This window comes from Drosophila willistoni (assembly GCF_018902025.1).
Source record: "Drosophila willistoni isolate 14030-0811.24 chromosome XR unlocalized genomic scaffold, UCI_dwil_1.1 Seg144, whole genome shotgun sequence".
NCBI classification, from domain to species: Eukaryota; Metazoa; Arthropoda; class Insecta; order Diptera; family Drosophilidae; genus Drosophila; species Drosophila willistoni.
In genome coordinates, this window is record NW_025814057.1 from 8,548,968 (window position 1) to 8,565,496 (window position 16,529).

Consider the following 16,529-nt stretch of genomic DNA (forward strand, 5'->3'; position numbering starts at 1 on the left):
TTGAGAGCAGCGCAGAGTAGCTTGCTTTTGGCGCTGCTTCAGCATTGTACCAAAAACCTAAAAAAAAAAAAAACAAAAAATACAAAAAATTGTTTATAAAAAAGAAGAAAAAAAAATACAAAAAACTGAAAAGGTTGAACGAAACATACAGACAGACATACCTACACATAGATACAATGAAACCAATTTGCCGAATGGCTTACACAGCTCATTGCCAAGCGCCCTCGCATCGGCCGGAGCAAAAGCTAAAGCCAAAGCCAAAGCTAAATCGAAATGTACATACATACATATATACACCACCAACACCACCAACACCAACAACAACAACAACACAATATTGTGTTGGAGTCGTGTGGAGCTAGCTCTAAACGTAAGGTCATCTCAATTTCATTATACGACGAAAAAAAAACAACAACAAAAACAAACAAACAAAATTGAGAAAAACAAGAAATAAGAAAAAACAAATGGAGTAAGACTTAAAGTTAGTTCAACTAGTTGTAGGTTTTAATTTTGAAAACAGAAAACCAACATTTAACCGATTCTGAGTAGGACTTGACAGGTGGTCGGTACCGCTCCCTTTCCCCCCCCCAAATGTTGCCCTTCTTAAGTAAAATCCTCTTTATAGACCTTGGATCTATAGATAAAACTAAACTTTAGACTTTGTTTGTACTTATCTCGAAAGGTATTTCAAATTGTTTGGTCAGAATTTAGATTCAAGAAATAAAGACAGTGAGTGGATCTTGAGTTTGAGTGTGGGAAATGATTTTTCTTTCAGAGCTCTCTCTAATCAGTTGGGTAAATTACAACATATGAGACGAAGCAGGAGGAGAAGGAGGATGCTTGACAAATCCGTTTTTCCTACATGTGACAAAATGTAACCAAATAGAACCCATAAAATGCATATGCATACATGGGAAAATTTTTTGGTCTTCTATTTCTCAGCTAAATAGTAAAAACAGATTGTCCCAGTTCTTTTGTTTCGAATTCTCTCTCTTTCTCTCTGTCTCTGTTTCACCCTCTATCTATCTCTGTGTGTGTGTGTGTGTACCTTAAGCGGGGGTGCATATACACTCTCAAGGGCAAGAAATCTGAGCTATGCATGTTTGGTGTCATCTGTACCTACTACCCAGAGACTCAGATTGATGCAGATAGATGTGGATAATTTCTGATTTTTCCCAAGCCATGTGTGTGTGTGTGTGTGTGTATGTGTGGAGGATTATGTCTGTCCGTTTCACTATGCCACCATGTGCATTTCTTCATTTGTTCTTCTCTGCACCACCACCACACAATAAGAAAATGTGTAGAATGATTGTTCAGGTTCAGTTTCGTTTTGTGGGGGTTTTTGTATTCCTGCAACCATTTTCATTTCTTATAGGCCATGATTGCAAATTTCATTGTAGAAATCACGTGTGTGTGTGTGTGTGAGTGTGTGTGGGTGAAAGGAATGATGATCGTGTACAGAAAAGTACAGTCCCGCAGGAACAGCTGAAAAATATATGAAACTCTCTGAAATTTGGTGGCTGTTGTGTCCAAATAAAAGATAAACTCATCACAAATAAAAATACGAAAATGTTAAGTTTGATCCCTAAAGATTGAACAAATTTTAAACCCTTCTTCTTCTTTCTATTCTTCTTTCTATTCTATTGTTCATGGTATTGTTTGGCCAAATGACAGAAGGGTGACCCCTTTTCTTTTCAAATTTTCGCCTTTTTCATCTTTTGGTGGAAAAGGCGACGAAAAAAGGATATATGTATATGTATATTCCAATAAAACTATTAACTAAAATGCCTTGTTAAATCCTGCGAAAAGAGCGAAAAAGTAACCGGTTTGCATACGGTTTGCGACCGGAAAATCATTGTGTCTTTCCCTTCGCGCTTGTGTCTTTCTGTTCTTTTTTTGGGGGGTGAGAGTTTTTCTACTTCTTTCTTTCATTTTTTGTTCAATTTTCCATGAGTTTTTCAGAGCAATAGATTTAAATGAACTTTGGCCTCCTTTTTATTACGCGCTTCCTTTTTTTGGCCTTTGGGTTATTGCGCCGTTTTGTATAAATTTCCTTACCCTTGCTTTTCCCATCTTTTCTTTACACATTTTTTGGTGTCTTTTGTATACGATTTTGGTAGTTTTCTTTTGTTTTCCGGAACGTAACACTTATCGCTCTATGGGAGGGCAATAACCCTTTGCCTAAAGTGGCTAATTTCGGGAATATTAGAAAACAATTTTTACCCCCTCTGTGAGGAGTTCTGAGGAAAAATTGCGTCGTTTTCAATCATTGATATTTGCTGAAAAGATGCCAAAAAAGAACGACAACACACACACACACACACACACTCACTCATTCATGTAGGTATACATACATATATATTTTGAGTTCAAAAACCGAAAAAAAACATACATATAAGAAACAAGATTCGAGATCAGGAGGAGTGAGAGTTGAGGAGATCATGTCTTTCTGTCTGTATGTATTATTTAAAATGCACAGACGACGCAACACCACCTGCTTCCTGTTACCGATGGATGCTGAATCTTATTTCTGTTGGGCTGCTGCGATTCCCGATTTTGGGACTTGTGTGCAGCTGGCGCTGGTGCCACAAACATTCATATATATATATTATACATATATGTAGCGTGGCTAATGCGCAGGCGCAAGCTGGTGGCAGCAATGCAGGCTCCTCGAGTGGTCTCTTTCTCTTGACACTTCTCCTACTACTTCTTCTTTTTAGTATTCTCAATAGTCTTCATATTCCCTCTGATTGACAGCGATTCCGGCTCGAGTTTGGACACATGCCGTGTGCCACCTGAAACAATATACCCACAGAGTGATATCAAAACTAATCACCTTGACCTAATCTAAAGTTTCATGAAAATAGAGAGCAAAAACAAAAGGCATATAGCTACAAAAACAAAAGGAGGCTCTTTGGCTTTGGCAAGTCTCCTTTAATATATTCTAAGTCCAGTTTGTCTCCTTTTTGATAAAAGTTTTAGTTGATATACATTAACCAGCTCTAACTTTAAAACTCGTTGGGAATTACAACTAAATTAACTTAAAACTAGTGAAGAATGACAATTAAATGACCTATAAAACAATTTTACATATTTTATGGTCATACCATATTATGCACGCTAAAACTAGTTGAGAATCACAATTAAGGAAAGCGAAAAAAAGATTGCTCAAGCATCATTTACTTTTTTGATATATATAACTCCTTTTTTCAGTTGGTTGGTTGGTTTTTATCCTTAATACTGCTGTATTTTGAAATTCCAATAATAAATTTACCAAACATTTTTTAGGTACATTATGCATCATACATAAACATAAATAATTTATTTATACATATAAATTTACACAATTTATAGACATTTAGTATAATCGTTTAACAATTGTATATATATATGTATATATATATATAGATATAACATATACATATATATATCTTGAGATATTGGTATATTGAAACACTGCAACACTTAATCGTGTTGTAATTGTATATATGTATATGTATGTATATATGTAAATAACATATAATAGACAACTATACAATAGAAGTAGAATTAGGAATTAAGAATACTCAATTTCCAGAGCTCCCCACGAGCTTTGTTTCGTTTAAATATCGGTGAAATATACATATAGATAGATTTTTGAAAATGGATATGGAAATGAAAATGGATCCTACATATATAAATAGGCGTAGATGTCTTTTTATACTTTAATACTGCCAAAAATGGGAAAAACGCGAGTTGAAGAAAATTTCAAATTCTACAACCTAATAGGTTACATCCTATATAATTTAGATAGAGGTTTTTTATAAATATATATGTATATATATGAGATCCATTTCCAATAAATATATATATTGATAGAAATTGTATATGTAATTTTTGTTTCGTGTTACAGGATTTATTTTCTTAGGATTGACTGTGCGCTTCATTTTCATATTCGCCTGCCTCTACAATGGGTTGTTTATCTACTTTGTCGGCTTTCGATCGACCCATAAAACGTTCAAGAACTGTGTGTCTAGCACCACCAACACCAACACCACCACCACCACTAGCCGCCACCTTAAAGGAACCCCAGGGTAATTTAGTGGCCTCCGAAGAGGTCATTAAGATGGCATACGATGAGCAAGACTCACCCTCTTTGCTATGGTGAATACCATAGAGAAAATAGACAACCATGCCTATGGATACCCATACAAAGAAACGTACCCAAGTCAGGGCATCAAGATGAACCATTAGCATGATATTACAAAAGATTCCCAAAGCTGGGACAAAGGGTACGAGTGGGACCTTGAAGTTAAGACCGCGAGTATTCTGATTGTGAACCGCCATGATGGCCACACATGTGCTAGCAGCGAATATTATGAAGCCATAGATGAGTAGAGCCCACCAGGTGCCAGTGTAGAGCTCCGTCCAGGATACTTTCAGTTGCAGACAGATGGCAAAGCTGAGACCAATGAATAGTATCACAGCCGCCGACACCACAGAGCCCGGTTCAAAGCGACCCAGCAATGGCTCAAGCCAACGAAATTGACTCTTAAGGCGTCCGGCTAGAGCTCCCTCGATGAGATCACTGGTGGGCGAGGAGGCCGAGTCGATGCTACTTGATTGCGAAACAGCATCTTCATCCTCATCATCATCGTCATCATCTTCGGCTGTGTCAGGTGTATCTGGTGCATAGATCGGTTGTTCCAAACGACGTGGTGTCAGAGGTCTATAGCGTAAAATTATCACACTAGCCGACACTATGGTATAGGCCAATAGAGTGCCAATCGACATGAATTCCACTAACTTGGCCAAATCAAAGACCAGAGCCAACAAAGCACTCAGCAAGCCCGATACAATCAGATTCAAGAGCGGCACTTGGGTGGTGGAATTGACACGGCCAAAGCAACTAAATAGCAAACCATCCGAAGCCATGGCATACATGCATCTGGGCAGAGCGAATAGAGAACCCAATAGGGTTGTGGTCATGCCACACAGTGCTCCAATCGATATGACATATTTGGCCCATGTCAAATCCAACTGGCCAAAGGCTTCGGGCAAGGATGCTGCCGGATTTATCTCACTTATCGGTATCATTAGGGTCAAAGCGGCACTGACCAGAATATAACCCACAGTGACCACACAAAGGGACAATATTGTGGCTATTGGTATCGATACAGATGGATTTTTGGCCTCCTCTCCCGATGTGGCTATCGAATCGAAGCCAACAAAGGCATAAAAACACGTTGCAGCACCGGCAATAACACCACCAAAACCATATGGCAAAAAGCCACCCTCCGCTTCGGACCAATTCTTTGCATCTGCATACCAAAATCCCACACTGATAACCAACATCATGACCCCAATATTGACCAAGGTTAGCAGACTATTAAACACGGCGGTTGCCTTGACACCAAATGCCAAGGCGGAGGCATACAGAATGCAGACGAGAAATGCCAACAAATCCGGATATTGAGCCAATCCGGGCTCATGAATGCCACCCATCACCGCTAGCGTTGTATTGCCAATCCAGCCGCCCAGCATCGAGTCGACATAACCGCTCCAAGCCCGGGCCACCGATGCGGCGCCCAGCATATGCTCCAGCAATATATTCCAGCCGATGACAAAGGCCCAGAACTCACCCATCGATATATAGGTATAGACATAGGCAGATCCAGCTTTTGGTACACGAGTCCCGAACTCAGCATAGCACAAAGCAGCCAACATGGATACGAAACCGGCCAATATAAAGGACACAATGATGCCAGGACCAGCCATTTCTTTGGCCACTGTGCCAGTTAGAACATAAATGCCAGCTCCCACCATATGTCCAATACCTGGAAATGTCAATGTCAATGATTCGACACCAAATAATTTCACATGTATCTTCTGTTATATACAGAGATAGTCCCAATCGATTAAATTATGATGATTTTCGCTGATCCCACTTACCCAGTAAGGCTATATCGAAGGTGTTCAAACATCGTTTCAATGGAGTCTCCATGACGTCAGCGGGCACCGGCTTAGTGCGATTCATTTTCGTACATAGCCCCGACATTATGTGCCCCAATATGGCACGTCGTGAACTTGGCATTTCGTCTAATTGCCTGACTGCCCTCCTCAAGTGTAGTAGCTGCTTCTTTAATCAATCCTCAATTTGGAATCCAGTGGTTTCCTCTCTATTCGACCATTAGGGTCTAATTTTGTAAATATATTTCTTTTCCTTTCAGCCTCTTTTTTTTTTAACGCCTTTTAACGCGGCACTTTCAGCTTGGTCGACGTTGTGTTTCACTTGTTGTACACGAAACAGCTGTGAGCAAATCGATTTTTCCTTCTTCCTTTCTTAGCGCCCCCGACCAACCCCTCTCCTAACCCGCTCAATTTTCCTGTAATGTCCATGCCAGAGCTTTGGAGATATTCATTTTTGGGCTTTCAGTTATATAGACACTAGCTTTTGCCAGTAAACCTCACAAGCTGTTGTGGCGGGAACTTGATACCATTCAAATATGTACTTTTTAATCAACTCAAATTTACTTTGAACTAATCTTAGCTGTTAATAACAAACGCAAATTTTATAGTATTAAGAAAACCTCAAGGATATGCTGAAAATTGTTTTGGAAGAACATATTCCTAATAAACTAAATAAAAAGTATCAAAAAGTAAATAAATTGTCTTAAATATTTCAAATTATGTTTTAGACTTCTGTAACTTACTCGATTTTTGTGCTTTTATATTTTCAAATATTTAATAAAACTACACAGTTTTTTTTAATAACTAAAACTAAGGTTTAAAATCAAAGATAATAAGTTGCCGTATGTTTATGTAATAAAAATCGTTATTTGAGTTTGACTTTTTTGGGTAACTAAAAAAAAGTTAAGCATACTTTCAGGCTTTCTTCTATATTTTGCTGTGTTTCTTTTATACACATACTTTCAGGCCAAATATTTAGTTAACAGTCTATTTACAGAGAGGTCTGTTATTCACATTATCCTTCAAATCCTTTTGTTTGCTAGCTCGAGGTCGAAAGAATATTCCAATTTAATAGTCTGTGTTTTAATTTTTCAATACAATAGAACAAACTTAATATAATTCGAAAATTTTTCTGTCTAGCTTAGTAGAAATAATAAATAGGAAATGAAAAAATTTTCCATTATCATCGAGGTCTTTCTAATGAGTGTTAAAAATCCATTTTGGATATGTATCTCTTGTGTTATTTGCTTCATATTCTTTCCCCATAATCATAACTTTTTTGACTTTAACGATAAAAATCATATTCATTTGAATTTGTCTTGTGTACAAAGGTAAAAAAAAGGAAAAAATTATTTTGGGAAGCGTCTATAAGATACGCAAAGCTTATTTTATAAATTTGTAACGATTTTTATAGACCTTTAGAATTACACGATGTAAAAGCCTTTTCCCGTTTTTGTTTAGTTTAGGGTCGGAGCCTATAATATTACATATTTCTGAACATTCTTTTGAAAGAAAAACAATGTCTTGACAAGTTTATAGTGAATCGGAAAATATCAAATACATGGCATAGCATTTTATTTACTTAAAATCCTCACAAACATTTTTCTGTAATTTCGCTCATTTGTTTAAAGTAAAAATGTATATTTAATTTCTAGATTTAAATATCAAAGGGCAAACACTTAAAAATACCTTTATATTAAAACTTGTTATACACAATAACAGCGTGTTCTATTAGCTCTGTTTTGCAATTTGCCATCTATTTGCATAATTCTTAATTTGTAGGCCCGTCTGACAGATAGACGTACATATGTAATATATATAATCTGATGTCAAGAGGGCTCCAAAGACATTTATTGGTTTCTTTTTTTTTCATTTCGTGGGTTGCGGCAAGGCTGGATTTGACAATGAGTAAGTTTTCAACTGACACAATCTTGTCTTTTCCACACATCAATGAAATTTGTCAGCGACTTTACGTGGGCATTGGGTTACTTGGAATCAAGTACTAAAACAGGTTTACATCTTTGCTGTTTTTTTTTTTTTTCTTTTTTGCAATCATTGCAATTTATATACATGTGTACATACATATGTATATGTAAATGATTTGGTCAAATTTCGGATTTTAATTGTTAATATTGTAACTAGAAGTAGTTCAAAAGTATTAGATTTAGGGAACTTTTTTGGGGGAGATTAAATGTTAATTTGAAATATTTTAATTTCCGGTATCGCAATCGATTAAACAATGTCGCCGCTTGTCGTGTGTGCGACTAAAAAAAACACACAAAAAGAATGTCACTTTCATGACTACTACTAATACGTGTAGACGGGTCCGTGTAGTCGTGTCCGTGGGCATCTCCAGATCCACTACGACGTCATTATTTAGTGATTCTTCTTACACCTAGCCTCGTCAATCGATCAAGCCAAGTGGCAAGCGCAATCTTGGCGCATCTCTCGCCGCATCGCCATCTCAGAGTCGCCATGACCGTTTGCCATTTGGTTGAAAATCACGATGCGGACGCTGGGCGTCCCAAAAATATTTTTTTCGACTAACTAATACCTGTTCGGGATGACCAGGCCCATGGTGGTCGTGGTTATGGTGTTGCCGGCTCCGGCTGTACAGTATGTATTAGTTAGTTGCATGACAACATCCACAAGTCGATGTCGAAGTTGGCCACGATTGTAGGTACATGAATGACGAATTTTTCTTGGTGTCTGGTGTGCTGCTTTTTTTTCCTCATTTTTTTTTTTTTTTTTTTTTTGGGGGCCCTAAAAACTTGTATACAGGCGTTAGCTTCATGGCGCATCTTCATATTTTTGTTGTTGCTGTTATTTTTTGTATTTTTTTTTTTCCATCTGGAAATGTCGCAGTCGCGTCTGCGCAGCATTGGGTCAAGATAGCAATATAGCAATAGGCAATAGGGTATAGGCAAAGCACACAGCCAGCTAACTCTCAGCTCGACTCTCCGGCTTGACGTGTGGCTGTCTTCTCGGCGGGCACGAAATAAAGATGAATGGAAAAAACGACGACGGATATTATGAATTTATGTCTTAGGTGCATACATGGGTTACTTATATGTAATATAGTATGCAATGTTGTCGAAGATTCAATGCCCTTTTTGGATTTTATAAAAAACACAAATCCATTTCTTTGTAAAAATTTTGTTTTCCTCTGATCCTATTTAATAAAGTTATGTAGGTGTTGAATGCTAGAGGATATTTTCTAATTTCTGATCTAAAATAGGCTTTCCGATCATTTCTAATCTGGAAAACGATCTAGAAGACTTCGTTTTGATCAGCTGGAATATTCATTCTGATTAATTTTGTTTCTTCTTTTTTGGCTGAGTGCAATTTATTTAATAGTAGAATTAAATGATGTAAACCAAAAGAAATTTTCTCATCTAGAAAATTCTTTCGAATCATTTCTAATCTCAAAGATTTTCATTTTTTGACTTCTGATCATTTCTGTTATGAATTTCCTTTGAATTTCTAATTTGCTGATTTCTTTAATTATTCAATTTGATCCAATTTGATGTATTCCAGATTAGGTTTATAGCGTGCCAAGTTAGTAGTTAATTATATTCCATGTTATGTAGAATGAAAGTTGAGTATATATCTATGTTTTTCTTAAATTTTGCTCTTGTAGGAAGAATTTTTAAAAGAATATCTCTGTTTTTCTTAAGATTTTCTCTAGCAAAAAGTATAAATTTTCAACTTTTCTTAAGATTTTCTTTAAGCAGAGCCTAAAACATAAGTTTTAAAGTTTCATTGCAGAACCTATGCCAATTTGGATGATAGCTAATCGAATTGAAAACTGCATATTACGACAGGATTTTAGTTACCAGTTAATATCAATTTACAAGGAATATTAATTTTAAAACTCTTGGCATAAGTTTGACTATTATGATCATAAGATTCATCCAGAGTAAACAAGAAAAAAAAAAACTGATTGCGAACGATGATGAGGTCATCGGGTAAAAGACCTTGACAAAAAACAAAAAAAAAAAATGTTGAAGGACTATAAAATTACCAAGTTGATATTTTTTTTATGTCTTTTTTTTCTTGCTTTCTTGGTTCGGGTCATTTGTCATTATCTTAGCGGTCTGATCGGGATTTATAGAGGTTTTTTATTTTGGGTATTTTATTTTTAAGATTTTGCATTCTATAAGGTTTTTTGTTGTTGTTGTTTTTGTTGGAGGTGTTCATTGTAATGTTGTAATGAGGTTTTTTTTTTTAGTTTTATCTATGTAACTAAAATTGATATACCCCCATTTTTATATAGCCACATACATATGTATTTATATTTTTTTTGTATAGTGTTTAGTGTTGGTTAGTTTTGCTTATAGAAAACATCAACCGAAAAGCGTTAAATAAACAACAATATATTAGCTACCAAAGCGTTGGTGCTGTCGCTGCTGCTGCTGCTGCTGCCGATGATGCTGCTGCTGCTGCTGCTGTTGATGTTGCTGTTGCTGGTGCTGTTGTTGTCGTTTTACTTGATGTGGCTTTGGATTTTTGAAGCAATATCCCCAAAACGATTTTTGTTAAATCATACAACGAACGTGTGTTATGTATAAAAACGAAGACGCGTCTCTTTGGCGCTTTAGTGCGACAACGTCCACTTAACCAGCTGCATCCAAAACCACCATCGACTACTACTGCCGTCTACCGACCACCGACCACCGGCCGACCACTGTTCCTCACCTGTTCCTCTCCCCCACACACACACACAATCACACTCACGCAGGGAGCCAACTACTAAGTGCAGTAAGTCCGGCAACAACGGCACGACAAGTGCAATTAAAAAGCAACAAAAACGTTAAAGTTCAGTGATGAAATCTAATCAATTAAATGTTAATAATGTGTATCAAATAAGTGTCATCTACTTACAAAGCGACTAAAGCATGAGAGTAATGCAAAATTATGTAATCCAGTGAACTAAAAGTGAACATAAATAAGCCGCATGGCATGGCAACAAGTCTTAAAGGACCTCTTGATTCTTAATTGATTTTTTTTTTACATATTTTTTCTTTAAGTTTTGGTGTGATTTGTGTTTTACAGAAAACAACAACTAAATTGCTTAGTTGAAATTGTGCAAAATTCTTAAATTACATAAAGGTATTCTTATATTGGCTTATAACTTTATATTAAACAATCTTTCGTTTGAAAACCTTAATAGCAGACTATTAAGTCATAATAAGGATATATGTGTGGTGATAATCGTGCTAACAATCGTTGCATTAACTTGCCGGTTTTCAATTGTTTATAATTTCCTCTCTTTTTGATGTCCTTTGTTTCTTTAAAGAATGTTTTTCTTAATTCTTTCAATTATATCCATTTCTCATTCATTTTAACGTATTATGGCTCTTTTAAAAAATAAGCCATGAAAGTCCTTTCTTTTTCCAATCAGGATTATATATGTATGTGCTAACTCAGTTTCCTTTTTTTTAACAACTTATTAAAATTCCTTTCATTAAGTAGTTTCATCATCATTAAGTCAGAAAAATCAAACAATTTTATTTCCACTTGGTTTAAATGTTAATTTTTAAAGCAATCCTTCCTTTTTCGGCCCTTTTGATCTCATATTAAGGGTTCCAGATCATTAAGTATAAGATTTTCGTTTGCTTAGCCTTAGATTGTTGTTTGTTTAAATTCAAGAACCAGATAAACAATGATTCATACTTCAAGTTAGGCAAGTTCAGGATAACCATCTTGTTATATATACGTTTCTTGTTCTGGTATTATAAATATATATTACTGTGAACAAACTCAAATGTACTTGATCTGCGATTTGATCTGTGAATAAACTCAAACATACTTGATATTTTGGGTTCTACACAAAAGGATTGTGGCCATATAATCAATTTTTTATTGACATATATTGAAAATTATTACACTTATTCAAGAATGTTGTTCTCGATTTAAAATATGATTATTAAAATCAAGTTCCGATGGTCATTGCTGGTCATGCCCCCCCTCCATGCCTGTATACTCTCCACTCTCACTCTCTGTATGTCTGTTAAAAATATTTAGTATATTGTTGTTTTTTGTTTCAATATATTGCGCATACGTTTATTATAATGAATAAAACCAGAATTTCTTAACGGTAATTTGTTTTTGGCAAGTATCGAACGAAAACGAATTGAATTCAATTCACAGATATTTTGCCGCATTTAATTATCATGTATAAAAAAAAAGAACCTAATTGAATTTATAGATGAGCACTCAAGTATATGCAATGTAAAAACTTGTATGTGATCATATACATATATATTTATATAGTATGGTATATACTATAATATGAACAAACACTTACAGCTTACCAAGCAACTGGTTCTATGTGGATATGTATGACAAATGTCAAACGCACCGCCCGTACGTTAGATTCGTATATTCACGTACATCGAGATCCGTGTTTACTCTGCGGCTATTCTGAATATATTAAACTTGATGATAATTATTAGCCACAACGAGCTATAACCTATGGTTATGATTTCAACATCTTGAACCAAAACTAATCTTTAACCGAGTTTTTGCTTTTTTCCCTTCCTTCTCCTTCGTTTCGTCTTAATCATTATCTAACACGCGACAACTCAAAAAAGTTGACCCAGTCCCCAGTTCCCCAACATACACACACACACACAGAGACAGACAAAAAAGGCTGCTCCACTTTAAGCCCAACCACACACTCACATATAACACACAAACAAAAAAATAAAAAAGAGTTAACAAAAACTGAAATACAGTTAACAAAAGGTAAAGGAAATTCACATAGATAGATGGATAGATAGTTATATGGGGAGATAGTCCACGGGATCCCCTTGGATCGCCCCTCCCCACTTAATGCGAATTAATTTATCAAAAGTGGCTCGGAGATGGTTTTGTGTTTTGTGTACACAATATTTCTCCTAATTTGTCTCTTTTCTAACCAAATTAAGCAATCAATTTATGTTGAAATGACGATCCCAAACCCAAAAAGACTAAAACAAAAAACCAATAAAAAAGCAGCCGCTAACAATTTGTTTAAACAAATGGAAGCTCTGTGCGTTTTTGTTCTTTGAACTTAGATCACACCCCTCCGTCTAGAGTTGGAGGGATCGGGGGAAAGAGACATTTGAGATGTCTCGAACCGGACCATAAATACATTTTAATGACCGCGGCAAGAGGCATTGCGCCTGTCGCGTTGTAATCTCACCTGTTTAGCTGTTTGCCATGACGAATATGAATACCCCAAACAAGCCATACCCACCAAATGGAAAACCCCCCCCAACCCAAAACTCATAATCAACTCATGCCCGCCAATATATCTATCTATCTATCCAACTCCCCGGGCTAACCGAAATGTCAAAAGTTCATGGCAAAAGAGTCAAATCAATGCCTCAACATATTATTAATATTTCTCTCTTTTACTGATTTAACTATTTGAAACATTGGGCATTTGGTTTGATTTGGTGTGGTGTGTGGTCAAGCGTTTAGGCGTGACTTTCAGCCAAAGCTGGAGATGATGATGACAATGATCATCGATGATGATGACGACGTTGTACCATAGATGACGATGACAATGTTGGTAAAGAGTTGAAGATGTTTTAGCAATTTGTTGATTGTGCTCATTAGCTTTACTTTAAAAGTTTATTATTATTATTATTACTATTTCCACTCGTCATGTATTTCCGTTTTCGTTTGCTATAAACGCATTCAAGGATTTCCTTAGACTTAATATAAAAGACTTTAAAATCAATAACTTTTGTTAGGCAAGAATACCAACATAGTTTAATGTTCCTTTTCTTGTCTTGACTTTTAATCACATATCATAATATTATCTTCTTTTAGTAGGAAGTTCTATTTTCATACAATTTCAAATAGTTATAGAAATATAACGGGCTTCTTAGATCATAAATAATATACGATTAGTATATTAATAGTGACTTAAGGAGTCAGATCATTATTAATATGCGTATATAACTATTGAAATTCTATGAAAATAGAATTTGCCACTGTTGTGGTCTTAAAACAGGCTTTGATTCAACTTTGAATTTGTTTTGAATTTGAATAACGTTTTGTTTAATATTTTGGTTAATTAAACAACGTTTACTAATTTGACGCAAATATCAATGCTTGTGCGTCAAATCATAATTCATATCTTAAACAAAGGATTTTAATATGTTGTTTTTGTTTTCTAATCTTTCGCAATAGAAAGATATACATATGTATGTGTATTTATCGAAAATAGAAATGAAAGAAAGTAAAAGTGATGCGAATGTACGTCAAATCATATTTCATAACAAAGTTATTCTAAAATTCTGGTTCTAATTCATTTCAAAACAAAGGTTTTTATCATTTTGTGTGTGTGTTTTTTTTTAACCTAATCTTTTATCTTTTTTTTAGTATGTAGAACTACGTAAATCAAAAATAGAAATGAAAGAAAGTAAAAGTACTAAAATTCTGGTTCTAATTCATATCAAACAAAAGTTTTTATGTTCTTTTTTTTTGTTTCTAATCTTTTGAAATTAAAGAAAGAAAGTGATATATGATCGACAGCGCAAAATGGAACAGGAATTCCAGAATTTTAACATATATATTTTGTTTTTGTATAGATTTTTATTTGATACGTTTATCTTGATTGGTGTATCGCAATTAAGAATACATTTCTGTTGGTTATAAAAACAAATACATATATATGTATTTGCTAACTGTATGTTAAATCACCTAACAAGATCTAGCAGTCAATAAAACCCGGATTTCAAAATGAAAGAACAACTATTTATATACTAAAAAGTAGATAACTAATTTCATTTAATTAGCAATGAATTGTTGGTCACAATTATGGATTGGGGAGATTTAGTCCCCGAACAGAAATAAATATTGCCACTGCAAAAAAACATTTCAACAATTAACAAACAAATGAGCTAAAAATCGCTCACACTCACACTCACACACACACACACCTCTCCTCTAAATAATTATAAAATTTAATATTGGTACCTAATATAAAAATATGCATAAATTAAATCACACACGTAAACCGGGGGGAAGAAAAAAAAAAAAAAAAAAGACAAACAAGAAAAAAAAACACTTTCAAGGTTGTGGCATGAAAAGAAAAGCAGCAATCAAATTAAATAAACAATATTGTTTGTCCGAGTGTGTGTTAATTTTGCAAAAAAAGAAAAAAAAAAACCGAGAAAAAAATTATCAAAAAAACAAATAAAAAGCAAACAACACACACAGAAATTTTTTGGAATATGTTATTAATGTATTTAGGTGGAGTTGTAAACGTAATCAAGCTGCTTAAGCTCCACGAAAGTGAATGAGATAATGTGGTCGATGATGATCATGATGATGATGACAGTAATGATTATAATGATGATGACGATGATGATGATGCTGATGATGTAGACACCTCCAGCTTAGACTTCAACGTGTCATTTAATTAGAGTTTTATTTTTTATTTAAGGCGGGAGTAAATTCCAAACCTTGGCCACTTAAAGTTAAGCAACTTTTTACTTGAAAATCAAATGTTGAATCTTTTTTTTATTAACAGCAATTTGTAAGATTATTACAATTATATCTATAATAAATAGGAATATAGAATTTTACATGAGACTAGCAAAAGATTAGATAATCATTATAGATACAAATTTCTATCATAAAAGTAGCTTTTATGTGTCTTTTTTTTCGTGTCTAATATTATGGAACATAATCTCACATATTTAATATATATATCTACATATGTATATGTGTGCGTGTTGATCTCTGACATTTGTCGACTGGCCATGAGGTCACCAAAAAAATTTCTAATTACAAGTCAATCAATTTGGCTATATCGATTAAGAATTGATGATAAAAATGGTCAAGATCAAAGCTAAAACTGACAGTTAATGTGTTTAACATAGATAAATTTAATATTCAAGCGATTAAGTTTGAAAGATATGTTTGGCATATACATACATGAGCATAGGATTTTCCAAATAATAAATAAATAAATTGTTATGTGGGTAGGCGTATGTATGTATGATTAGATTCAATGTTGTAATAACCATAAATATATTCATATTTAATTTGCCATAACCTAGCCAAAAAAAGCCAAAGTAGGACTCAAAAGTACCCAATCATTCCGTTTGTTGCTGATGAAAGAAATAAAATATTAAATATCAGAGAGAAAAACAAAACAAAAAAACCAAAACAAAACAAAAAAAAAAATGAAGAAGCAAATCAAACAAATAACCATCAAATTGCAGAAGCCAATGCCAGACAAAAGGCCCCTAAATTGAGGCCCCTTTAACAACTTTAGAGCAGCAGCAATAGCAGCGGATAAAAAAAAAAAAACCATCTATACATACAAATAAGTAATAGGCACTCGTAACTATTTGTTTCTTCGTCTTTCTTCCCAATTCCAATGGCTTTTGTCTGTGAGTTTTTGAATTTATGGATTTTGAAATCAGCAGTTACCTCCCCCTCTATATACGCCCCCCACACCCTTCTTTTCTCGCCTCCTGTTTTTATTTATTTATTTTCCAAAGGTTAGTTGTATTATTTAAAATTTAAGAGTAAGAGAGAAAAAAAAAATAACACAAGTACAAAACAAACCC

At 34.6% G+C, this 16,529-nt stretch overlaps 1 protein-coding gene across 1 annotated transcript; it reads right to left on the reverse strand.

The window, feature by feature from the left end:
- Positions 1–3,819: 3,819 nt before the first annotated feature.
- Positions 3,820–6,282, reverse strand: LOC6638728 (cationic amino acid transporter 4). Its single transcript, XM_002061825.4, has 2 exons — positions 5,932–6,282; positions 3,820–5,816 (listed from the first exon to the last, which is right to left on the reverse strand). The coding sequence occupies exons 1-2, from the start codon at positions 6,071–6,073 to the stop codon at positions 3,904–3,906; spliced, it is 2,055 nt and encodes a 684-aa protein (XP_002061861.1). The 5' UTR covers positions 6,074–6,282; the 3' UTR covers positions 3,820–3,903.
- Positions 6,283–16,529: the final 10,247 nt, after the last annotated feature.

Bases quoted from the DNA above. Each gene is read 5' to 3' on its own strand.
- LOC6638728 (XM_002061825.4), bottom strand. From the start codon at position 6,073: ATGCCAAGTTCACGACGTGCCATATTGGGGCACATAATGTCGGGGCTA. The intron at 5,817-5,931 runs GTAAGTGGGATC...TGACATTTCCAG, and splicing joins CTTCGATATAGCCTTACTGG to GTATTGGACATATGGTGGGA.